The sequence below is a fragment of the Callospermophilus lateralis genome, chromosome 11, assembly GCF_048772815.1.
Source record: "Callospermophilus lateralis isolate mCalLat2 chromosome 11, mCalLat2.hap1, whole genome shotgun sequence".
NCBI classification, from domain to species: Eukaryota; Metazoa; Chordata; class Mammalia; order Rodentia; family Sciuridae; genus Callospermophilus; species Callospermophilus lateralis.
The window spans coordinates 44,074,567-44,100,810 of NC_135315.1; the positions used below are offsets into that span (position 1 = coordinate 44,074,567).

General features: G+C 43.5%; 1 protein-coding gene and 1 non-coding gene across 3 annotated transcripts in view; both read left to right on the plus strand.

Annotated features, from left to right (window-relative positions):
* Nucleotides 1–26,244, plus strand: part of Nxn (nucleoredoxin) — a 147,747-nt gene that overhangs the window by 96,610 nt on the left and 24,893 nt on the right. For both annotated transcript variants that reach the window (XM_076870479.1, XM_076870480.1), the window contains exon 2: nt 25,658–25,775. In XM_076870479.1, the coding sequence (XP_076726594.1) occupies nt 25,658–25,775 (118 nt within the window). The remainder of the gene's footprint in view (nt 1–25,657; nt 25,776–26,244) is intronic.
* On the plus strand, nt 23,607–23,679 carry Trnaa-ugc (transfer RNA alanine (anticodon UGC)). The gene has a single exon. It is a non-coding gene; the product is annotated as a tRNA-Ala (tRNA).

Below are 26,244 nucleotides of genomic sequence, written 5' to 3' on the forward strand. Positions count from 1 at the left end.
ATCAAAAACAAATGTAAATATTTTTTTTAAAATCTTAACTTTATCCAGAGATTTTTAATTCAGAACCAGCATCCCATTTTGTGTTGTGTTCCTTTTGTCCCATGACAAGAACCTTGTCCGACCCTCATATCCTGCCAACAACAAAGCTACTATGAAAAATTCAAGATTTCTTTTAGTTCTTTTTGTCCTTTGACTATATCCCAGGAAGAATGGATAGTCAGAATTGTACCCTAAAATCACTTGAACTACTCTTTATTGGAAGGTACGTAATAATTGCCATATACGGTTCGGTTCATATGTTTCTGTTCCCGCTTGGCTCTAGGATTTGCCTTTTCCCTCATACTTTTTGTTATTTTTATTCTTCTAATGAATAAAATGTTTATGAAGTTCTGAAGTCAGTCTGTATAAAACAGTCACACTTCTGTTGAAAGAAATAACGCTTTCATTAGTTTCTTATTTATCTTTTGCTTTCTTTATTGTCAAAGCGACCAGTACCTATCTGGGTTGGACCCTATCCTTTCTGTACACACAGGAATGGTCTAAGGCTCTGGGTCTTGGGGTTAGCCGTGACCAGAGGAAATGTGTCAGAAACAGAGTGGAATTCCTTATCTTCCCTCACTCTGTTAATTTGCTTAGTTTTGTCTGTTGCTTAGTAATCTGTGAAAAAAGCAAAGTACCCTGTGGGAGGGTCATTAAAGGATGACTGGGATGAGCAGAGGGGCAGTCCTTTCAAGTAGAAAGAAGCAGTTTGAGTTTGATTTTGATGGCCCATTTAATCACTTCTGACAGGAGTGGGACTGACTGTGATTTGGCCCCAGCAGATCTGGGATCCGTGAAACAGATTGTGACTAAGCAGATAAGTTCCTTCTCTGGCGGGCTGTTTGGTGCAGCTGTTATTTTGTACTGGAGTAATTTGGGTTTTCCTTTCTTTTTCATACAGAATATTATCTAGTTTTAATCCCCTCCTGCAGAAGAGTTGCAGAGAACCAATTTTTTTTTCTTTTGAATAAACATCTTGGGGAAGTTAACTTTTCACATTTGTTGTTGTTGTGCTTTACTTGACATTTAGGAGCTCTTATAAGCAATTAAAACTAGGAGAAAACCCAAACGAAAAATTCCCCTAAACTCCAAATGACCTCTGGAGGAATCTCTCCAGTATTTTTGGTCTTAACTCCTTTGGTGTATTTAGGGAGTGACTTTTTATCCCATTTCCAAATGACAACTTTCAACTATTAGTCAGCTTGGACAGATACATCTAATAGGTTCCATTAAATACAGTTTTGAGGTCAGAGTAAGAAGACTTCATTTTAAAACTATAAGTGCACAGGAAACTAGATCTGAAAGTATTTCCTGAAATAACCTGGTTTATGTCTTGAGTGGCAAATTTTCTTGGCAAAATACCCTCCCTGTGCCCTTGAAGAGGATCATGGGACCCTGGTTCCTTCCTTTCTCTCTCTTTTACTTCTTGGCCATGAGGTGAAGGGTTTGGCTCCTCCCCAGGCTCCCACAAGGATGGGCTGCCACAGGCTCTGAGAAACAGGCCAACTTATCAGGCTCTGAAATCTCTAAACCTGAGCCAAAATAAACCTTTTCTAAAAAAACAAAAAACAAAACCTCTCCCAAGTTTAAATTAAAAGTTGAGGTAGCTTTTAAACCTAATTATTTCATCAGTTCTTCCTCGGAGGACAAGGTGTCCATTTCGTTCATGTCAGGGCACTCAAAGTAGAGACTCAGAGATTCCAGCCCCTGCCTGCTTCTGGGTGGGTATGGGACAGAGGGGAGCTTAAAGTCTTCACTGCACCTATATTTTCCATGGCTCCATCATTCCAGTGTCACCTTTGTGATTTTTGTCATGGAAGGATGCCAACTGTGCCATTGTTTACTTAACATTGTTCTTTAAGTACACTCATTTTTAAAATCAAGATTCATATCTTTGCTTAAATTTAAAGGAAGATGAACAGGTATTAGAGAAATGCTGATCATTCATTGACATCAGACTAAGAAGTTTCCCCTAAAGTAATTTCAAGGACCAAAAGAAAATTACAAAAGGACTAAGATCCCCACTGTTTTATTCAGTTAAGAACTTGTGGGGCTGGGATTGTGGCTCAGCGGTAGAGCCCTCTTCCTGGCATGGGCGGGACCAGGTTCAATCCTCAGCACCACATAAAAATAAAATGCATTGTGTTGTGTCCATCTGAACCAAAAAATAAATATTAAAACATTAAAAAAAAAAAACAACTTGTGCCACCTAAAAAATCTCTCCATTAGGTTTAGATAAATAATTCCACATAAGAAGAGCATTGTCCAATGCCATATTTTGATGGCCCTGGCAGTATTTGGAAAGGCAGTAACTGTTGACTCAGCCACTGCTTTTATGCTCAATGTTTTTAGAATATCCTTGAAAACTAGGAGTTTCACAATTTATTGTTTTTATTGTTTTGTGGTACTGAAGATTGAACCCAAGGGTGTTCTATATCTCAACCCTTTGCATTTTTTATTTTTATTTGTAACTAAGTTGTCCAAGCTGGCATTGACCTTATGGTCCACCTGCCTGCACCTTGGTCTCAAGTAGCTGGGATTATAGTATAGCCTACTGACAGTAGTTTGATATTTGTTGCAGGTGCTGGGAGTCAGGTGGGGGAAGCCTTATTTCAGGTCAAGCGCACTAAGGTTTCCTCTAGAAATAGAATATGCGCCTACATGTTCCAATCCATGTTCAAAAAAGCTGACTTACAAGGAAGCATAAAGTGTGCAGGATAAAATAAATTGAAGTTAAGACCAAAAAAAAAAAAAAAAAAAAAAAGGAACTAGGAGGAGAAATGAAATAAGAATACAAAGACAAAAATAAAAGTAGCCAGAAGATCATGTGACACATACACCTACTACATAGAAGTAAAATTTTGCATGAGTTTCTGTTTCTATAACAAACACCTGAGATTCCGGTGTAGCGGGTAGGTGGGGGGCAGGGAACACCTGATAAGTCAACTTGTAAAGAGAAAAGATTTATTTTGGTTCAGTTTTGGAAGTTTCCGTCCGTGCAGGTTGGTCCCATTGTGTTTAGGCCCATCATGGTGGGGAGTGGGTGGTGGGTAGAGCCACTCACTTCATGACCAGGACTCATAAGAGAGGAAAAAACAGGTCCCACAACCCTTCCAGGGTCACACCACCATTGGCCTAGAACCTCCCACTAGGTTCTACCCCTTAAAATTTCTATCACCTCCCTATGACACCAAAACTGAGACCAAGTCTTTAACAGAACAGCCTTTGGGGAACATTCCAGATCCAAACCGTAACAGCTTCCTAGTAGTCAGTGGGGAAGAAAAGGAAACCTCTCTGTTTCACAGTTCCCAGTATCTGCAAGATAAAATGAAATAAGCTTGGATATTTCTTCCAGAAACCTACATACAAAGGAATTTGTATGGTCTATAGAGTGATGCCGTCAATAACAATTTTTTGTAATTTTTTTAAAAGATAACCATTGATGGGCTCTGATGGCATTCCACCAAAGAGAAATTTAGTAAGACAGCTTTCAGGAGTGGTTAGTATGATATTCAACCCCCTGTAGTTCCACCTTAAAGTATGCATATATTATAGATGATCTGGAAGCATATTCTTCTTCTTCTTCTTCTTCTTCTTCTTATTATTATTATTATTATTATTATGTGATCCAGGGGATTGAACCCAGAGCCTCATAAATACTAGGCAAACACTGTACCACTGAGCTGCAGCACCAGCCCTTTTCATCTTATTTTGAGGCAGGGTCTTGTTCAGTTGCCCAGACTTGCCTTGAACTTACAATCCTCTCACATCAGCTTCCCAGGTTACTGTAATTACAAGTGTAAAAATGCACCAAGCTGGGAGCATATTCTTGAAGCATTCTTCCCCAAACGTGGCTTCTCTCACTTCTCTCACCTTGACCAAGCAAGAAAAACCTCACCTCATCCTTTACCTACCTAGTTTTGATTCTGGAACCTGGTAAGCTCTCTAAGATAAACTATTTGTGATGGTAATTAAAGGAAATAGCTTATTATTTGGAATTGTTTCTTAATTTACAAATTAATTAAAACCAAAGGAAAACTGAGAAGCATTAACAAAAAGTATTAACTTTAACTTGGGAGTAGCTGTACTATTACTCCCAAAGCTAATAGCCTTTGGACAACAGTTAATTAGCAAGTTCTTATGTCCCCTAAGTTGCATCATGTACAGTAAAAGAAGACCTGCTTGGTTTGTTGTTGTTGTTGAGTAGCAAGTGCTCAGCTCATCTAAAAGGAGCTCCAGTTATTAGATCACTAGGAACAAGTTTCAAAGGAGACCAGAATGGAAGCCTGTTTTAATCTGAATCTGCTCCCTGGGGATAGCATTTGATTGTGACTGTCTAGACTTAACACAACACAGGCTTTGAATGCTCCTCAGCAGCCAGAGTGAGTTCATGCCTGTGGCCTGTGACCTTTCCCTGCCTGAGAAAGCAAAGGTCCACAAAAGCTACAGGTAATCTGATGTTTCTAGTGGATTTCTCCAGAGTGGTAAAAAGTACCACAGGGAATAAGATGGCCTGTCTCCCTATAAAACAATGACCTGAAAAACTCGGTACTATCTGGTCCCTCTTTGACCAAGGGTAAGCCAGTCTCACTAGTCAAGTCTTGCTCTCCTGTGGATAATAAGGTTGGGCTTTGTAGACTAGTTAAGTCTAGTTGCATTCAGATGGACTGGCCATCCAGATGCAGAGCAAGCTCAGCCATGGAAATGGGAATTTCTAGTGAAAGACTGCACTTAGCAAGACTAGTGGAGCCATGCTTTAAGAGCCATTCTAGAGCCTGACCTACAGTGATTTAAGAGTCTTATCCCCCTAGAATACATTCAGTCAGAGTTCCAGAGGCAAGACCTCAGTGAGAAGGCTTCCTGGTGGGGTTTTATGTTTGTTTTGTCTATGTACAAGCCCTGACTTTGGGATGACCATCTCCTTTTATTTGGGGTTTTAGGTCTTTTCCTGCCTCAGCCATCACGGAGAAGAATTTTGGCAGATGCAAGGCGTGATTGGGCTCCTTATCTCCATCTCCCCTAGAGGGCTGCTCTGGAGCAGCCAGTCTCCTATGACAGGAACCGTTTCTCTGGTTTTGATTGAGTTCTCTGGCACGCTGGATAGGATTTGTTGTAACACACACATTCCCCCTGCCAAGGTACACAGAATCTTGAGACGCAAAGGCTTGTTTTATGATTTTTCCCCCTAAATTTAATTTATTCTACATATCCCATGGCAGAGCTAAACATTTGTGGGTATTCGGCTGCCAGAAAAGGAGGTGGATCAGATGGGACCAGGCCTATACTTGTTGAAGAATGGAAGGATTGCTTCCTTCTGGGGCATATTTTTAGAGAGAGGGAGGGAAAGGGGAGGGAGGGGGGAGGGAGGGAGAGAGAGAGCACGAGTGAGCTGTACTAATTCAAACAAAACTTTTCAACAAATATGTTTATAAGTAGAACTTATGGGATCTGAGAAACATTTTACCCATGTTTAAATCCCGAAGTAGCAGGCAAGTTCTTAGTAGCCTTTGAGAAGATGTCTCTGATTGAGTAGAGAGCAGACCCTTCTTTCTGCTCATTACCCTGAGCATAGGTGTCCTGTAGCTCATTAGGCAAAATCAGACCCAGGAGATTGAGGGGCTGACTCTTTCCTGTTCTGTTACTATATGAAACACATTAAACTCTTAAAACTCTACTAGGGTAAGCAGATGAGAACATTTAAAATCTGTGTAACTCAAAATCATCAACAGCAAGGTCTCTCTTCCCAGTACCTGCTATTACAAGGAATTTCAAGAACCTGCACAAACCATTGTTATTGTTGTTGTTGTTATTATTATTTGGTACCAGGGATTGAACTCAGGGCCACTGGACCACTGAGCCACATCCCAAGCCCTATTTTATATGTTATTTAGAGACAGGGTCCCCCTGAGTTGCTTAGTGCCTTACTTTTGCTGAGGTTGGCTTTGAATTTGCCATCCTCCTGCCTCAGCCTCTTGAGTTGCTGGGATTATAGGCATGTGCCACTGTGCTCGGCACAAGCCTTTATTTTTACTGCAAGCCTTCTTAGTTACAGACACTGTGTTGGAAGCTGGGGTACACCCATGAGCAAAGGATCCCCTGCCCTCACCAAAGTCCATGGGGAAGACATTATTTGACAAGTCACACAAATACAGTTTATGATGGAAATTGTGATAAGCCCTATGTCAGAAATGTAGCAGGACTTGGACATCTAGTGAGTGACCTGGTCAGGACTTGAGAGCAGGCAGTGGGCAGAGAAGTCTCCCCCCCTGAGAAAGGGATGTCAGTCCTGAGATCTACATACCTGGGAGTGGGAAGCATATTTATAAAAGGGCACCATGTGGGAAAGTGCTTATGTGGCTCAAATGTCAATAGGCATGATAGTTACCTTGGAGCTCTCTTATACTTTACATTTTTCAAGCCTCATCCCCAGGCAATCAGATTTGGTGGGGTCTAGAAATCTGCATCAGCCCAGAGATTCTGATATAGGTGGTTCCTGCAGAAATAACTGCATTAAACATTGTTGTTGAAACTCTTTTCTTACAATTTGCAATTTGTGCTGGAGACAATTGCAGGCGTCCTTTGAAAGAGTGGGTATATTTGGTTTGACATAAGCATAATCCCAGCTGTTCATGGGCATTTACCCCCATTCTTTGGCTAGGGCTGCCTCAGGGAGCAGACAGTGGTCGGTCCCTCCCTTCTTCTTTCTGCATCATCCCTACTTTCTGCTTTACACTTTCAGGGACCCCAGCCCCAGATTCAAAGATAACTCTTAACCCTCAGCTCTGGGAGCCAGATAAGGAAAGCAAGTAGGTCCCCCCAGTTCAAATTTTCTGGACATCAGTGCAGACATTCAGATATAAGTCTGTAAACATATTCCCTTGTGACTTTATCTGGGGGTAGAAAGGTTAGAGAGACAACGAGGATGAGTTCAGGGAGCAAGACACAGCTTTTGGCAGGAGGGATCCTGGGCAGAGAGCAGCCTACTTTCTTGTCAGTGGTGAGTTTATGACGTTCCATGAGGGTGACATCCCTGGCCGTGACTGAGGTGAGTTCCCTGTGATGAGGCTTGTGGGGAGGAGGGGCTGGGATGCCCAGATGGCAGGAAAACTCACACTGAGCCAGCGGCATCTCCTTGGTAAAGAGCCTGCTGGGTGCTGTCCAGATGTAAGCCTGCTCTCTGGGTTCCTGTTCCCTTTTCTCACCACTGCCTCCATTGGCACAGAGCCTCAGGAATGTAAGGTGTCCGGACTGTTACTGAGATTGGCACCCCTGACTGAGCTACATCATGTTTTTTTCCATTCTCCATTTCCAAGTCTCTGGTTTTATCAGAAGAAAGTTTTGATGCAGTGCTCCATCTTTAAACCTTGGGAAAACTTGCCAACCTCCTTTTCAGAAAAAGCAGACCCCAGAGTCTTCAGGCAGGAGGGGCTAGATCACGTTTAATCATTGTTTGGTCTTTTTTCCCCCCCAGTAGTACCCAGGATTGAACCCAGGGGTAGGCAAGCACTCTGCCCATTATTTGGTCTTTCTTATTTTTATTTTGACACCCTCTATTTAGGGAAAACAATTCTTTATAGCAGTGTAAAATTTCCTTTTAATATATATATATATATTTTTTGTAAGTATTTAAAGCAGAATAAGAGAGCAGAATTGGGGGCACAGATTTGTGGTATAGGTGAATGACAGCATAGTCAGCTTCACCACTCTGCCTTCCAGCCAGCCTGCCCTTCATGGTGACTGGGGGATGTGGTGGACCTCCATAATGATCCCCATCCTCTCTTTTTGCTCCCTGCTTGCTTTCTGAGTGTTTTCTCCTCTGTCTGCAGCCTGAGGCTGCTGGTGGGGGAGCAGACAGAACTTGCCTCAGCCCTTCTGCTGGCCACCTCATCTCAGCCTGGCGAATGCTGGGTCTTACTGTTGCGTAGCCAAGAAGAGGGCTCAAACGTGCCTGGAACCCAGCTACTCAACTGAATTTCCCTGCTTTTGGACACAAGACTCTTCTATGGGTGGTCTGGAGACCAGTTTGAAATGTGTTGACATTTAACAGTTCGGTTCTGCTAAAGGTTGACAGGATTATTGTGCTCTTTAAAATGGCCAGCCTGTCCCAGAAAGTCCGGGCTCCTTATGGAGAACTCATTTGTATGTGGTTTCTGTTCAGAAGGCCTCAGCAGTTCAAGTTTCCTAAGCAAGCCATTAGTGGCATATTCAAGGTCTGATTCACTGGGACACTTCTGTTCTAGAGGAGAAAGTCTCATTGCAGTCTTGCAAAGTACACCCTGCCATTTAAGTTCTGTGACACCAGTGGCTTTCAGAAACCAGCACACAGGAAAGTGCTGGCACACCTGATCTAGTAGTGTCTGTGGTCTGTATTTAACACTAAAGTTGGGAAACTTGCTGTGTCTGCTGCTGAATATCCTATGTGCTGTCTTACTTCAGGGATGTGCTAGACTGGGGGTGCAAGGCCCTGGATTCGAATTTCAACAACAGGAAAAAAATACCCTTGGAATGTGCTCTAGAAGACATGGGATTTTGATTTTTTTTTTTTTTTAAAGTAGCCATTCATCTTATCTGTGAAAGAAACCTCAGAATTTCATCCTTACTGATTGAGTTCAGGGGCACGCCTGGAGGTAGAGAGTGCAAAGCCTTCTGGTGAGAGATGGGCATTATGGGAACTCACTAAAAGGGGCTTTTCTTGGTGAATTTGGCAGTTTGTTCACAGCCACTTTCCTTGGACTCATAAGCCAGAGAAGCAGATTGATTTATCTCATATCTGCATGCATATGAAATATATGCTATATTTTAGGTTTATATTTAAGAAGTACTAATTTCCAGGACTGGTGGTTGGCAGGGAGAAAAGAGGCCCTGGGACTAATTTGTTCTGTCATCTTAGGCAAGTCATCTTGCACCAATCTGTGCATCCCTAGCATGAGAAAGAGTTTCCTCCTTGTGACCCCAGGGTTCTGTGATGAGGATAGAAGAGTGACACAGTAGTTCCTCCTTTATCTGAACTTCTGTTTTTTATGGTTTTAGCAAGCTAAAATTCGAGAATATTTCATGGAGAGTTATATAAATAAATAATTTGTAAGTTTTAAATTGAGTTTTGTTCTGAATAATGTAATGAAATCTTGCACTGTCTCCAACTCCATTCCACGTGAAATGTGAATCATTATTTTGCCCATGTATCCACATTGTATATGCTACCCTCCCATTAGTCACTTTGTAGCTGCCTTTATTATCAGCTGGATTATTGTATCATGGATGAGTGTATCATGTTGTATCATGATGAGTGCTTCATTAAGATGGAAAAGGCATTAAATTTATATATATATATATATATATATATATATATATATATATATATATTATATATTATATATAGAGTTTGGTACTATCCTTGGTTTCAGGCATCTACTGGGAGAAGGGTCTTAGAACATATCCCCTGCAGATAAGAGGGGCTACTGTCTATGAGGAAGGGATTTGAAAAGATTCAGAGTGTCATGTAATTTTTCTTTATTATTTTGCTTATGTTTTAAGCAGGAAGAGTTTCGTGGTATGCATGGATTCTCCATGCACAGACATACCCACACATCTGTCTTAGTTAGGAGTTGTTTACAAGGAACAGAAATTCACTCAAGCTGGCATAAGTAGATTTGGTCAGATTCTCAGAATACAGTCATTAATCCCATGGACATCCAGCTTCAGGAAATGGAGTGCAGCTGGGACCAGAAGTGGAATTTCAGAAGCAAGACTCTCCCATCCTCTTTGGGGCTACACAGTTTCTCTTATTTGCTTCTTTCTGTCCTCTGTCTCTCTGGTGTCTTTACATTGCCCCTCCTCTGTTTCCCTGTCTCTCTCAGCTCTGTTTCTCTCTGTTTATCCTTGGACCAACAACACTACTCCTTTTCCCACCCTTTACTGAGTGCTTGGTCTCCACCTTCACCCTCAGCACCCTCTACCTTGTTGACATCCCTGTCACAACTTAGGAAATAATCATTATTTGTTTTCAGGGATAAAACTAGCCTGCAGAGGCCAAGAACTTGCAGGGAGAGGGGCCTCTAGCCACCCCAAGGGCTGGCAGGATTAATATGGCGCCCTCTGGTAACATACTTGTACATCTGATCTGACTGAATCCAAGTCCAATTCCCAGGAAAGAGTGTGATTGGTCTTAGTGTCGAGTGTTCAGACCTGCTCTGATTACCTGTCGTCTAAGACTGGAGCCCATGGAGGAAGCATGGCCCTAGGCTCATTGTTGTAGGGGATGCAGGTGGGGCAGAGACAGCAACCCAGGTGGACTGACCAAAGAGGAAGCGGGTTTGGGTATTTACCAAAGTCTTCCTCCCTGAAGTCGAATACAAACACTTGGTGGGCTTGGGATATTCATTAAATGCCTATTAATGACAATGACCAGGCACATTCTTGGATCCTGATATTTTGCTGAGCACTGTCCTGAAATGTGGCACTTGACCTATCCAGGAAAACTCAGTCATCCTCCCACCCCTTATGTTATGTCCTTGGACTCTTCTTCACCCCATTTCTCTAGCCGCATCCTAGCATCCGGGGGCATTTCTGCCATTTTCCTCTTTCTTATCACCTTCCAAAGTTTCAAACTGAGAGCATTTAAACCAGCGAAGCAGGCGGCCTGTGTTTTTTCTCAGTGTGAGGCATTTGGAACCAATTGTGTTGTGGCCCCTTTGAGCTTAGCTGTTTAGAAGTGAAACAACACATACTAATACTGCACTATAAAAATAAATGTCTTTCCGGCTAGAGTCTTGGACTTTTGTGTTTCAGTGGAAACACCCATCTAAATTTCCTGCTTTATTTTCTCTTAAGGGATAGGCAGGAACCTGGTAAATGCTACTGTTTGTCAAATTTTGCCGATGTTATGCAGTAGCAGTACCTTTTGGAGATAAAAAAAAATCACTACTCAGTAATTGAAAATAAATTGTTGGTGGTTGACATCCTGTTGAGAATGACAGGGGCCTCAGAGAATCTTTGCTTGATTACTAGCGTTTCATCTTGGATCCTCCACTCACCTGTTTTATAACAGCTTTATTTAGCTATATTTCTATATTCAAATGTAGTTCTTTTTTCTCCTTATTCTACATAAATCACTTGGATGCTTAAATTCAAGGACATGTGTTTGCGGCTCTCACACATCTGTCTTGAATTTCATCTTTTCCACCCTGTCTTCTGCTTTCCAAACAATTTACCTCCCTCTCTCTTTCCCCCTGCTGTTACTTATTTCATTGTGCTGTGGAATCCTTTCATTTCAAGAGCTGGTGGAGGGGACTGCAAGCCACAGTCCATTTCTGTATAAAGGCATCTTAGTACGCGGCAATCGCGGCTCCTTAGTACGGGATAGGATTCCTTTCACTCAGGACACAGCTGGCCTCTCGCAGCATGGCTGATGCTGTTTTCAGAACTGAGGAGGCTCCTGGCTTGCTGGGTTCCCAATGAGGTGAAGCTACTTGTCTTGGACCAATCCAGTCCAATTCATGGAGGGCCTTCATGTGCCAGGCTCCCTCATGACTATCCTCTTTGATCTTTTTTTTCCAGACTGGGAATTTCTCACATCATTGTAAATGTTTCCTTTCCTCTCCTTGTCATTTGGCCCGGGCTCAGTGGGGACTTCCTGAAGCAGGAAAGTGGTAACAAGGGGTTTATAACTGGGCGCTCAGAAAGTTCTGCCAAGAAACAGAACTTTCTATGCGGGGAGGGCCGGGTGGGGGCTCTGGTACAAAAAACCCCGATGAAAAAACCACCAAGTAGGAAATTGGAAAGAGTGCTGTGCTGAGTGCTAATGGCTGCACAGTGGAACAGGTACGGATGGCGCTGAAGTGATAAACATTGCCACCACTCTCCGAAACCACATTTCCTGCTCTTATTTTCATTCTGGAGAGTGGACATGGAAAAGCTCAGCCTGCTGATTTGTAATTTATGGCATTTGGTTTAGTAGGCGTTACGCAATCACATTCCGGATCTACTGGAAGCTGCACAGTGTTTGGAGACTATTTGCCTGATTTCTTTTCTGGATAGCAACTTACCAAGTGGCTGTTGAGGAAGGAGGATGAATGTGTGAAAACGCAACAGAGGCTTGCTCACTCCCCAGGCGATGGTAGAGCAAGCAGACTCTGTCGGCCTGAGGGCATCATCAGGGTGTCCACCGAGGACCCACCACCTGTAAGGCCTATAAGGATGATGACCGCAGGATTCTGGAAGGGTGGAATCCATCTAGAAACTCCCCTGTCTCTGTGGTTCATGCTTTTGGCCTTTTTCTCATTGGACCTTTTCACTGCAGCACCAGGGACTGGGGGTTCTATGGTGAGCAGAGAGGCCATGCTGGGCGTGTCCTTCAAGTGCTGAGTTTGAGAGTTGGTGGAACATCAGAGCCGTGGCTCGCCTGCTCAGCCAGAACTGACAAGGCTAGGGAAGCCCTGTGGTCCTGTCCTGGGGAACTTGCATTAATACTGTTTTGGGGTGGGGGTGTCTGTTTTTAGATGAAAAAAGTTTCTTGAGTTTCTTGTATTATTTTCTTTTCCTATTTAAAAAAAAAAAAAAAACTGACAGAGAAAACTTGTTGGCGCATTTCTTGCAAGTTCCTTCATCAGCTGTAGGCAGTTCCCAAATTTAATTACCTTATATGTAGTACTGAGCCATGGCGTATAGATTGGTTGGGTAAATTGGTAGCATCTATCGCCTTTCAACTAAGGAGGGTCAAGGTGGGCCATACTGCTGCCTGAACAAGCACATTTTCCAGCAGATCCCCCTGAATCTACAAGGCATGGTGCTCTCCCTTCATCATTCCTAGGCTTCCTTTCTGCCTTTCTGTTTTGTTTTAACCTTGTAAGTCCTATAAAGATCTGGTGTGAAAACACTCAGAATTGGTTCCTCATTGAAATGACCTTGGCATTCTGGGTTGAGCTTGTGTGGTAACACATCTCTCAAAAAGGATATTAGATCAAGGTCCCAATGTTCAAGCAAAAAGGTACAACTCAGCCTGGTACACTGGTGCATACCTGTCATCCCAGAGACTCCAGAGGCCGAGGCAGGAGGACTACAAGTTCAAGGCCAACCTCAGTAACTTAGGGAGACCTTTAGTAAAAAGGGCTGGGGATACAGCTCAGTGGTGGTGTGCCCCTGGGTTCAGCAGTACCCAGTGGAGGGGAGGAGGAACAGCACTACTCAGAATGAACTTGGGCAAACTTGAACTCTTTCCCGCTTATAACTGCAGAAGAATCCACAGTGACCAGCGACATAAGGCACAGAAACCCTATCCCCCAGTAGAAGTTATTGCCTTTGGGGCTGGGACACATCTCTCAGATTTCAGACTCACTCTGACTCTGGCTCCTTCTCCCCCTCTCATGAAAACTGCAAGCCACTTCTTGAGAACTTCCCCCTCTGCAGTCTGTTATTACAAGCCACCCCCTCGCTTTTCCAAACCACTCTGCCCAGTGGAGGTTTTGATACCAGATGGGCTATAGGAAATCCCTCCGTCAGCTTGTGAGAACTGCAGCGTGGGGAAACCCGGCAGCCTTTCCCTCATCTGCGGTGCTGGCCGGGAAGAACCTGGCAGCCATATGCTGCTTTGTACTCCCAACAAACTGCTCATCTCCCGGCTCATTGAGTCATTTGGGCAGGAAGTCACATGGCTTAGTAAATGAACCTCCTTAATGGGGGTTACAAACGATAACGAATTCCAAGTGTTGGGGACCTGGGGCTCTCCAAGCCAGCCGTGTACTGGAGTAATTCAGAAAGATTTTGTATTTCTGCATTTTTGGAAGTGTGGGGAGAAACCTTGTACATGTCTATCTTTGTATTTGTAGACATTGCCCACCAGCCTTAACATCTCATAATGTTTAATTGTTCTTATTGCTGGGAGCCAGTCTGAAGGTGAAGGTGTTGTTCTCTGAAAGGAAGTTTAGTGGCCTAGTTGCTTTTCTTGTGACCCCCGAGAAGGAGGCCAGGAGGGCCCAGGTCTCAGAAATGCCTTAGTTCCTTTAGTTCCTTCTTCTTGGCACCTAATGCTGGTTGCACTTGGAATACAGCCTCTTTCCCATGTTCACACTCCATCCTCAGCAGTATCCCACTGTGGCCTTCACCACCAGGGTCATAAAGCTGACAGCCTCCAAGCCTCATGAAGCACTGCTTCATTTTCTACCTCCTTGATTCTGCCTGCATGGTTCAAGCAACCCCTGTATTTTAGGGGGTTGTAGTTAAAACTAGGGACTGCATCTTAATGGAGTTTTAGCTAATTTGTGTGTGTGTGTGTGTGTGTGTGTGTGTGTGTGTATTTGTCTTTGTGTACTGGGGATTGAACCCAGGGGTACTTTACCACTGAACTACATCCCTATCCCTTTTTATTTTTTATTTTGAGACAGGGTCTCACTAAATATCTCAGGCTGGCCTTAAACTTAAAATTCTCCTGCCTCAGCCTCCCAAGTCACTGGAAATGGTATGCTACCATGCTCAGCCTAGCTCCTATTTTGAGAAAGAAGGATCCTTGGACTGGATACCAGCCCAGAAAGAATCTGCCTCTCTGGGATAAACTCCGGGCCATGTTGGAAGGATTGTAGTTTTGTCCTGTTTGTGCTTTTGCCCCTCTCAAAGCCGGAGCTGGGGAAGGAGACTCCTCAGCGTTCCCCTTCCTTTCCTTACCCTCTGACAGTAAGTCTCTCGTAGAATGGTTTATATTTCTTTGGGTATATTATGGTGACCCCCACCCCCTGCCAAGGTTCCAATGGCACATAGTCAAATGCTGTGTCCTCAGTGCTCTTGCAGCCAGCAGCACTCATTGCCCTAGCACGGGCTCCCTGATCCAAAGTGTGCAAAGGCACTGTGGTGCCCACTGTGTGCCAGGGACAGGTCTAAACACTATCTTTGTATCAGTAAGTTTCCAATAATCTAGGAGGTAGGGACCATGGTACCAGATGCAGCTGAAGAGTGTGAGGCTTGGGGAGGGTAAGGCATTTGCCCAAAATGTCAGAGCCCAGGATTCCGACCAGAGCCATCACCCATGGCCTGTGCTCTCACCCCTGCCCTCTACTTCCTGCCTCCATGCAGTGGAGGACTGGGGGCTGCCAGAACACAGTGATCCTCTTGAAACAAGGCCTTAGGGGACAGTGGTTGTTTTGTGTTCAATCCGGGAGGCATAGTGTGCAGCCCTTTATCCTGGGAGTCATCGGGGCATCTGTGAGTACTTTGGAGGGACACATAAAGATGGAAGCTTGTATGAACCAGTGAGGTGTGGGGAAGGCTGGCAGCTGTGGAGGTTAGACATCCCCCTTGGACAAGGGAACAAAAGTAGCCTATTAGATCTCTGTCTCTTGCACTAGCAGCAAAATGATTTCTGTTGTAAAAGAGTACCTTGCAAGCACAGCGAGACCTTAAGACTTAAGAAGTCCCTATACACCAAGCTGAGGTGTGCAGGGTTGTCTTCTGGTCTCTCTATCTAGACAAGTTCCACATGGACATAAGGCCCCAGAGGTCATTTCCCTTGGAAATAGGAATGTGTAGCCGAACAAGGGGCCTAAATAAAGACGATATGGGACATCATATTTTTCCACTTATGGCCAAGGAGAAATGGAGATATTTTCTTGAGGGATCATCATCTTCCTGTTATGTTTTCTTCTTCTTCTTTTTTCTTTCCTTTCTTTTTGCTGGGGATTGAACCCAGGGCCCCTTGCATGCTAGACAAGCACTCTATCACAGAGCTACACTCCCAGCCCCTATCATCATTATTTCTGGCATTTATTGAACACTTATTGTGTACCAAACAGTACTCTAAATGTTGCACGTTTGCCCAGTTAGTTCTCACACCGACTGTGTGAGGTAGTGTTATCCTCATTTTACTCCTGAGGAAACTGAGGCCCTGAGAGGTGATGTAATTGGTCTCAGGTCACCCAGCTGGTATACAGTACAGTCAGGATTTGAGCCCAGGCCGTCGGGCTCCAGAACCACATTCCTGACCACTTGACAGCAGCACACTGCCATCCAGCAGAGCACCGACTAAACGTTTGGCTGAAGGAGGACCAAACTCTGTGCTGAGCTATTGGTCCTGGCGGCTGCCCCTGTTCATATGGTTGGAAACGGGCTGGGTGTTGGTTTAGCATGCAGAGCCCTTCCTGGCACAGTCACCACACTAGGATGGAGCCAGTCTCCCTTCCTGCCCTCTTTGTTTGCCTCTTCTGGCACTTGGCAGCTCTGCCTTATATTGTGCCTGAGTGGTGTATAGTTGTAGCTCCATATTTTTATTTGCTCTGGTAAAATAGACAAAACAAAATTGATCTTTTTAACCATCTTCCACTTATAAACTCTGTGGGTCCCGAAGGCAGGCATGGTGTTTCACCACCCACATACCTGAACCTTCCCTGCCTCCACGCAGCACTTCGATTAGAGTGTATTAAGTAAATCACAATTTAATAAAGCCCTATTGGATAGCACAGCTTAGCCAAGTCAGTTAGAAAACACACTGTGACTTAAAGGAATGAAGAATAAATGTTTAATGTCTCATCTACCCAGTCTTTTCTTTTTAATACAGTAGCAGAGAGGACCCAGAAGAAGGGCTTGTGGCATGTTTAATGCCTGATGTCTGCAGGAAGCGGAGTAGACATGTTATATTCTAAACCTCACAGTCTTGTGACCCTTGGGGGCATAGGTCTAAACGAGCTATAAAAATCCAGTGTCATCGTTGCAATCCATTAGGAGCTCTTTGAATTCTCATAGGCTGGTAGTGGTTCTGACTGGCTGGGTCCAGCCCACCTGCATCTTTTTCTTGGCCTCACATGGTTTGTTCTGTGACAACTCTGGGCAAAGGAAAGATGGGAAAGTGAGTAGCACACAGAGGTCAAAGGCACCATCAGATTAAAAGAGAAGAACAACTGTATTGAATCATTTATTCTACAATTTAAAGAACGTTCTGGCCCAGCATAGCGGCACGCACCTGTAATTTCAGCAACTTGGGAGACCGAGGCAGCAGGATCACAAGTTGAAGGCCAGTCTCAGCAGATTAGCAAGAGCCTGTCTCAAAAAATAAAAAGGAGGAATGAGGCTGTAGCTCAGTGGTAGAGCACTTGCCTGGCATGTGTGAGGCACTGGGTTCAGTCCTTAGCACCACATAAAAATAAAGGCATTCTGTCCATCTACAACTATAAAAAAAATTAAAATAAAAATTAAATATAAAAAGAACTGGGAGTGTATGAAGCTCAGTGGTTGTGAGCCTCTGGGTCCAGTTCCCAGAGACGGAGCCAGCCGTCAAGTTCCCAGTACTGCTAAAAACTGGAGAGGAAGGTGGGAGGTGGGGGAAAGAGGGAATTAAAGAAATAAATAAATTCTAGGCCCCTAAGGAACTAGGAGGAGACTTGGTAGTGAAGAAGCCATTTAGAAAACTGAACTTGATTGCTTAGTAAGCATCCAGTCTAACTGACCCAGGACAATGTTCCCTCCCTCCCTCCCTCCTTTCCTTCTATTCCCTCCCTCCTTTCCTTCTATTCCCTCCTTCCCTCCCTCCTTTCCTTCTATTCCTTCCCTCCCTCCCTCCCTCCTTTCCTTCTATTCCTTCCCTCCCTCCCTCCCTCCTTTCCTTCTATTCCTTCCTTCCTCTATTCATTCATCCATCACTTATTGAATGCATAACATGCCGAGCACTGTGCTGGGCCAACTGCTCTACCAGGCTGTAAAAATGACAATAATAGGCCAAATCACACACTTGGAATCATGCCTCAAGAGCAAAGGGGTCAAAAATTGGGTCTGAACTCGAGATATGAGGACAAACTCCTATGGGAGCATTTAGTAGATGGTGCTGGGATAGCAGTAACAATAGTAATAGCTGGTAATAATAGCAGCTAACACATATGTCATATTGTACCTAGTCTGTGCCAGGCCTTATTCTTAAACATTTAATGTAACTCATCTAATCTTCACAATGGCCCAGTGAGGTGTAGGTTCCGTTACCCCCATTTTACAGATGGAGGAACCAAAAGAGAAGTAAGGTAGCTTGCTTAAAATCAACAACTACTAAGTGTCTGGAGCCGACTTAGGCCCAGGCAGTCTTAGCTTATGCTAAGTAACCCTCAGGGTATATATATTCCCTTGACACTGGGGGGTGGGGACAAGTGGAATTTTTTTCTCTCAGACTGTATTTACAATGGGATTTGGTCATGTTTGGTTAGGAAGGTTGGCGACATTTCTCTGGATCTGTTTTTTTTATGCGCTCATAGAAAAGGTGGTCTGATTGTGGTCAGCACAGGGTGGAAGGGCCAGGAGCAAAGTGCCTGAGAAGGTTCAGCTGACCTGGGCAAGGAGTTTGCTGATTAATCTTCCATCTGTATTAGCTTTGGCTTCACCCCACAGATTTGCAGCAGCTGCTGAGAAGTAAAAGCTTAGCCCCTCAGTCAAGTGCAAGATGCAATCCGTAGCTTAAGAGGCGGGTCCTGTGTTGCCCCGTGAGCTGGGACTTCTCAGAAATCACCAGGTTGTATTTCCCTGTGGTATCTGCGGGTGCTGACTGATCCCTCCAGGGTTTCAGTTTAATTGTTTTTTCTCATTTCCATTTTTACAGTTTACCAGTTCCCAATCCTGTCCCTTGTGATATTCGCTTGATTGTTTTCTGGGTCACTATAAAAGCATTTCTGGCTAGTGCTCCTAGGATGATAGTTCCAACCACAGCCTTGGAGCCAGAGACGGAGCCAGCCGTCAAGCCCAGGAACAGGAACTTCCAAATAACTGGATAGCTCATTCTGTCATCCTTTTTTATTTCTGCCAAGTCGAGCTCATATTGTCTCCTCTTTGTTTCTTTCCTATTTCATCTTTGTTGCCTTGCTTCTGAATTTATCGAACTCCTGAGGAATACTTACATTTCTGGGAGTTGGGTTTTATTTAATATTTATATTTATTTAATATTTATTATTATTATTTATTAAATATTTATTTATTTAATATATATTTATTATGTTGGAGTCACTTGACATTTGGGTAGCTATGGAAGAAGAGGGTTGAAGATGTCATCGAAATGAACTTTGAGTGGATTTTTTTTCCCCCGGAACAGTCTCTGAAGAGAGCTCAAATATTGAATGTAAAAGTCACTTGGGCTCTCCCAATTGCAGCAGCGACAGTCAGTTTGCTTTTAAAGTGTTCAAGTCGCCACTGGCCTTTAAAAAAAAAATCTCTTGACACCCAGTGGAATGTGAGCTCTTGCCCCCAATCCAGTCTCCTGGTTCAAAGACAGCAGGGCAAGGAGGTGCCTCAGCTCCTTCTTCCTCCCACGCTCCTTTGTACCAGACTGGACTGTATTTCACACTTTGTCATCCAAGCCAGAGTTGAGGAGACCAAGTAGGAATTCCTTTCAGATGCAGTGCCAGGGATCCCTTAAGTAGTGTGAAAAGCAAAATCCACAGAGGTAATTAAAAAAAAAATTTTTTTTTCCAGTCCAGTTTGGTGGCACGTGCCTATCAGGTCTCAGCTACTCAGGGGGCTGTGGCAGGAATTCCCTAGAGCCCCAGAAGTTCAAGATCAGCCTGGGCAACATAGTGAGAACCTATCTCAAAAGTAAATACAAGAATAAATTAAATCAGAAATCTAGGCATGAGAGTGGGGGGGCATGTAAAGAAAGGAGGAGACTGGCAAACCAACCACATAAAACAGGCCCTAATCGCTCTATGTTGTAGACAGTTCTTGTGGCAAAATATCATTTGCTGTAGAAGGAAATCCCCATTCTCTGAGTAGTTTCATTTACAGCCTAGTAACTATACAGTTGATTGATTAACTGTAAAATAAAGTTGACAGGGAAACATTTTTTGAAGAGGATGCTGACAAGACAAGGGGGTAATAAGCATAAATCAGATTCCAGTATTAACGATGCGTCCGCTGTGTGGCAGTGCTTTTCGAGTGTCTCCAACACACTTCACCTCCTTCCAGTCTCATATTCATCTTGCAGTGTGGGCATGACTGCTAACAGCAAGACCTGACCTGCCCAGAGCCTGTTCCCATGTCCTCTGCTGACATTTAATAAGGTGCAGGGGCAGGATGTCAGCCCAGCCTCTCCGAAGCCAGTTTCTTTTTTCTACATTACCATATTTCCTCCCTGGGAAGCACTTGTAAGAGGACGAAGCACTGACAATTAAATGCTCTAATAAAATGGCTGGCAGTGTAGCTCAGAGGTGGGGCTTTTGCCTACTGTTTGCCTTGCATGCAGAAGGCCCTGGGTTCAGTCCTCAGTGCTGCAAAACACAATAGAAACAAAATGAAGGAAAAACAAAATCAAAAATCAACCCCCCAAACCAAAAGCAAACTTGAACTTATTTCTTGGGAATGCTTTTTAAAAAAGTGCAGTTAGCCTTCAGCCCTGAGTGGTTTGGGGGTGCTCACCTTGAAGACAAAGGTGGGTTAGATTCCTTAGGCACTAATCAGTGCTGAAGGAGTCGAAGACCCCAGCAGCAGCAGAATAATGGCCTTTTATTATTTGCTGTTCATAACTCCATTATCTTACATAGTAAGATAAGTTATAAATGCTGATTCTATTGGATATATTTTTTTAAATTTTGTATCTAGGACAAATGTCTTTTTTTTAAAGATATTTATTTTTTAGTTGTAGTTGGACACAATACCTTTGTTTTATTTATTTTTTATGTAGTGCTAAGGATCGAATCCAGGGCCCTACATGCGCTAGGCAAGCGCTCTATCGCTGAGCCACAACCCCAGCCCCTGGGACAATGTCTTTTTAAAAAATTAATTAATTTTAATTTTTAAAAATGTGTTTAGTAAGTTATACATGACAGTTGAATGCACTTTGATGAATTATATATAATGGAGTATAAATAATTTCTCATTCTTCTGGTTATACACAATGTGGACAATCCCATTGGTTATATAGTTGTATATATACATAGGGTAACAATGTCTGATTCATTCTTCTATCCTTCCTACCCCCATACTTGCTCCCCTTCCCTTCCTCCTCCCTACCTAAAGTACCTCTAGTCTTCCCTAACCCCCCTGCCCATTGTGAATTAGCATCCACATATCAGAGAAAACATTCGGCCTTTGGTTTTGGGGGATTAGTTTATTTCACTTAGCATGATATTCTCCAGCTCCATCAATTTACCTGTAAATGCCATTATTTCATTCTTCTTTAAGGCTGAGTAATATTCCATTGTGTATATATACCACAGTTTCTTTATCCATTCATTTGTTGAAGGGCACCTAGCTTGGTTCCATAGTATAGCTATTGTGAGTTGAGCTGCTATACATTGATGTGGCTGCGTCACTGTAATATGATAATTTTAAGTCCTTTGGGTATAAACCAAGAAGTGAGATAGCTGGTCAAATGGTGGTTCCATTCCAAGTTTTATGAGGAATTCTATTGGAGGAGATTTTAATGGCAGGAATAAAGATGAATCAATAATGCAGTTCTCCTCATGGAGATAAGGTCAAGATCTGCACTGAAATAAACTCTTAAGACAAGGGAATCTTTATCTGGGGCCCATAGACCTCCCATGATCAGGCAGGTTCTGCTAACAGGCTTCAAGGGATTCATGAGCTCTGTGAAATTACACACAGACTTTTTTGGTATGTGTATTTTCCCTGGTGAAAAGATCCTTAGCTTTTATCCTCAAGTGACCCAAAAAGGTTATTTTTCAGAGGCTTTTTTGGAACATTTGAGGTATCAAGCACATGAAGACACAAAGAATTCATTTCTTATATTCTTTAAAAAAATTTTTTTGTATTTGTAGACGGCCAGCATGCCTTTATTTTATTTATTTTTGTGTGCGGTGCTAAGGATCAAACCCAGTGCCTCACACATGCTAGGCAAGTGTTCTGTCACTGAGCCCCAGCCCCAGCACAATAATTCATTTCTTTAAACTCAAACTTTCCTTATTTTCAGGCAGCATGAGGGAACCCTCAGCACAGGCCTGATGACTTTTCAAGCCTAAGAATCAGATCCTGATTCAGATATCAAGATCAATAAGGTTGTTATTCCTGAACCTTCCACACTGTTTTAGAGCCAAGTAGTCTTGATGCCACAGCCTGAGAAAGATGGTCCATGCCCATCCACAGATAGATACAGCTCACTGATGAATGACACTAGTTCCTAAATAAATCACAATCGTATAAAATTAGACCATGATGGGCTAGTCTATAAAAAGATTGACTTTTCAGTGTCAGGCGGGTTTAGAATCAATTGTTATTTTTTACTCTAAACCAGTGGCCCTTTACTTGGAAACAAAGATCCAATGATGACTGTGTAAAACACAAGCCAAGACCTGCTGTCTTCTGAGACCCTGTGAGAAAGGAGGGGGATGGGATCCCTAGGGAAGGTGAGGGCCACAGAAGTTATAAATTCTTAGATCCTCAAGGTGGATTCTGAGAGCAATGATATATATGTGGTGGTTTGCAGCAAGGCAGAGAGAGATGTTAAAATTCTTTTTTTTCTACATGAAGAACCCAGAGTAATTTGAGTTCCTCATTATCTAGCTTCTGTTGGGGTGGGGCATCTCTACTGAGCGTCAGAGAGGCTGGGCTGCCCATGAAGCAAAGACCCACCACCAATTCTTTTTTTCGTGGTTCTTGTTATTACTTTTGTTGGTTAGTTTGTTTTTTGGTGCTGAACTATATCCAGTCCTATTTCTTTAAGGCTCACAGGCTGCAGTTTACTTTAGGGAACAGTCTAGTTACCCCAAAAGAGTCTCATTTTAAGGTGCCATTTGCTTGGGGGAGCCCCTATGCCCAGAAAAGATATGATCCTAACGATCCCTAATAGTATACATAGGACTAAAGCCAGGGAAAATTTCTTCTAAGAAGGCAAGGATACTTTAACCTTAGAAGAGCTGCTAATGAAAAATACTACAGCAGGTTAAAATAAGCCAGCTGTGGTGGCACACACCTGTATTTTCTTCTTAACATGTTAAAGAATATCTATCTCAAACCAATGACTAATATTGTATTTGCTGGTGAGGTCATTGAGATACGTGCATTATAGTCAGGTAGGAAGATAAGGATGCTGGCTACTAAACACTGTTCTGGAAGTTCCAGCCATTACAGTTCTTTAAAAAAAGGAAATAAATTATGTAACCATTGAAAAGAAAAAGTAGAGTTGTCTTTACTTAGAAATAGCATGACTTTCTATTCAGATAAAAAACTGCTTTGAAGTCAGAATAAATTTTTAAAATGGGCTGTTTCTACAACCCCACCTTCCCATTTATGACCCAGATCACACTGCTTTGCCCATTCACGGACTTTGTTCTTGCCATTCTCTTTCTCTTCAATTTTATTTTCTCTCTCTCTCCTAGATTATCCCAGTCAACACATGTTATCCTACCTTTAAAATATCCTCTCACCAGGTGTGGCAGTGGATGCCTATAATCCCAGTCTTCAGGAGGCTGAGGCAGGATCAATCGCAAGTTCAAGGCCAGCCTCAAATTGGAAAACTAGGGCTGGGGTTGTAGCTCAGTGGTGGAGCACTTTCCTAGCATGTGTGAGGCACTGAGTTCAAGTCTCAGCGCCACATATAAATAAATAAAATAAAGGTCCATTGACAATTTCTAAAAATATTTTTTTAAAAATTGGAAAACTGGGGCTGGGATTGTGGCTCAGTGGTAGAGTGCTCACCTTGCAAGTGAGAGACCCTGGGTTCGATCCCCAGCACCACATTTAAAAAAAAAAAATAAACAAAATAAAGATATTGTGTCCATGTATAACTAAAAAAAATATTTAAAAAAATAAGAATAAAAATTGGAAAACGATTGTCAATGATAATGTTGGTGAGGATACTAGGAAGAAGGCTGTCTCATTGGCTACTGGTGGAAATGTAAAATGTCTAAACTTTCCTAAATGGTGAATCATGGTCATTTTTTACTTTTGTTTTTGTGTTTTGCTGGCTTTCACAATTTTTTTCCAGAAATTATTCCCCCTGACACTCTCTCTCTCTCTCTCTCTCTCTCTCTCTCTCTCTCTCTCTCTCTCTCACACACACACACACACACACACACACACAAATTACTTTTTAAACCAAAAAAACAAAAACATCAATCATTTGAACTTTCCTTTTCTCTCTTTTTCCCCCTTTCTTCTTTCTTTTCTTTTTTCCTCCCTACCTTCCTGGCTGGATACATGCACAGCAAACTTAAGGAAGCTGATCCCAGGGGCAGGATGCTTGCTTGTTGTCCAATCTCTTCAGAATGTTAGCCCAGGATCAGGTTTCTCCAGAATGATGTAATATCAGTCATTAAGACTGTCTCTGCAGAGGCTGTTTTGTGAACCCACCGGAAATGTGGGGCTGGGAAAAACAGGCAGCCGCAAGCAGGGCCCACCCAGTTTGAGGTGGGGTCCCACAACCTCTCCTGCCAAGATGTGGGTCTTTACAGACAGGGAAGCCTAACGTTTCTTGGCACGCCTATAATCCCAGAGGCTAAGACAGAAGGATCACAACATTGAGGCCAGCCTGGGCAACTTAACCGAGACCCCATCTCAAAATTAAACTAAAAAGAACAGGTCGGGGGATGGGGGTAGCTCAGTGGTAGAGCACTTGCCTAGCATGTGCAAGGCCCTGGGTTCAGTCACCAGTACCCCGTTGGGGAGGGGGGACAATCATGGCCACATGTGCCTTTCCCTCTGCTGCATGCAGTCTGCCTTCTGATGCTTGTTATCCTGTGTCACATCCGTGTCCTGTTCCTCCAGTGCCCAAGCAGTTAACCTCCCTGTTTTGAAGGGAGGCTCACAGCTGAGTAGCCGAACCGGCGGGCCCTTGGGCCATCTTCCTTCATTTTTTTCCTCTCTGGAGATGTGTTACCAGCCCAACATTTCATTTAATGGTCTTGCTTTGGGGGCTTGGCAGTTAAGTTTCAGAACACCCAGGCCCACCTAGAACGGTTCTCACCCATGGCAGTGAGCAAACATGGGCCCACACATACCTGGCTTCCCACCTGGGCTGTCATGTTCAGGTTTTCTCAGCTTCATCCCTCCTAGACCCAGGGCTTCTGACAGTTTGCACAGCCAACGTGAACAGTCTGCCAGCAGCCCCAAGGTTGTTTGGAGTGGCACCTAGAGCTGTGGGTTGGGAATGGTATGGGATATTGCTGCCCTATGTGTGGTAGGCCAAATGGCACACATCTTAGCAGGTCTGGTGAGGGGCTGAGAGGGTGAGGAGCACATTTGAACCACTTGGCTCTTGTTGGAAAAGCTGTCCCTCTCCCATGGGGCTATAAGGGGAACACCGCAGAATGGGAAAGCAGGGGAGCGATTGGCTGCTGGTGGGTGGAGATGCTTCCCTTCCTTGCTTAACCACCTGGTGGAGGTCTGATTGTGTCAAACACGTGTCATCCATCTTCATGACCATGCGTTTCAGAGAATGTGCCTATGGGAGAGCCAGGAGAGGAGAAGCCTGGTCCTCCATCATCTTCTGTCACAGCTTGAGCCTGGGTGGGGTCTGGGTTCTCCTGCTGTGTATCTACCACGCGGGAGCGTGGGGATTGTAGTCAGTGTCCCTTTATGCCCAGCATCCTGCTTTAGCACAGTTATTTCTTTATTTATACTTTAGTGATTTTCTCACTCATCTCCTGAGGGTCTCAAAAGAACTCTGCAATTAATCTGGCTTGGATTTAACCCCGACCTTTTATTTTTCTTTTTACAGCTTAAACTTTGGAACAAATACCGAATTTCCAACATTCCATCGCTAATATTCCTAGATGCCACCACTGGGAAGGTCGTGTGCAGAAATGGGCTCCTGGTGATCCGCGATGACCCAGAAGGTGAAGCTTCAGCCTGTCTATCCGCACTTAGGACTCGACTCCCGCTCCTTCCCCTGCCCTAGCCCCCTCCTCCTTGGTACAGGGAATGCTAATAAATATGTGTAAGTGGGTTTACGTGGCTAGAGAACATTGTCTTGATGAAATTATGGTATTTTGTAGGTCATGGTTAAGATTTTTAAAGGGATAAGAATGTCCCTCTAGGGGACTTTAATTCATGGGCTGAAGGAATTGGAATCTGGAAAAGAAAGTTCAGCTTTGAAGTCTAAGAAGGCTGTTGAAAAGCAGCAAAAACCAAGATACTGACCTCTTATGCTATTTCTTTTCTTTTCTTCCCTTCCTTTCTCTTTTTTGCCATCCTGGGGATGTGCTCCACCACTGAATTACCTTCCTGGTCATTTCTATTTTTTATTTTGAGACAGGGTCTCGCTAAGTTGCCCATGCCACCTTCTAACTTTTCACCCTCTTGTCT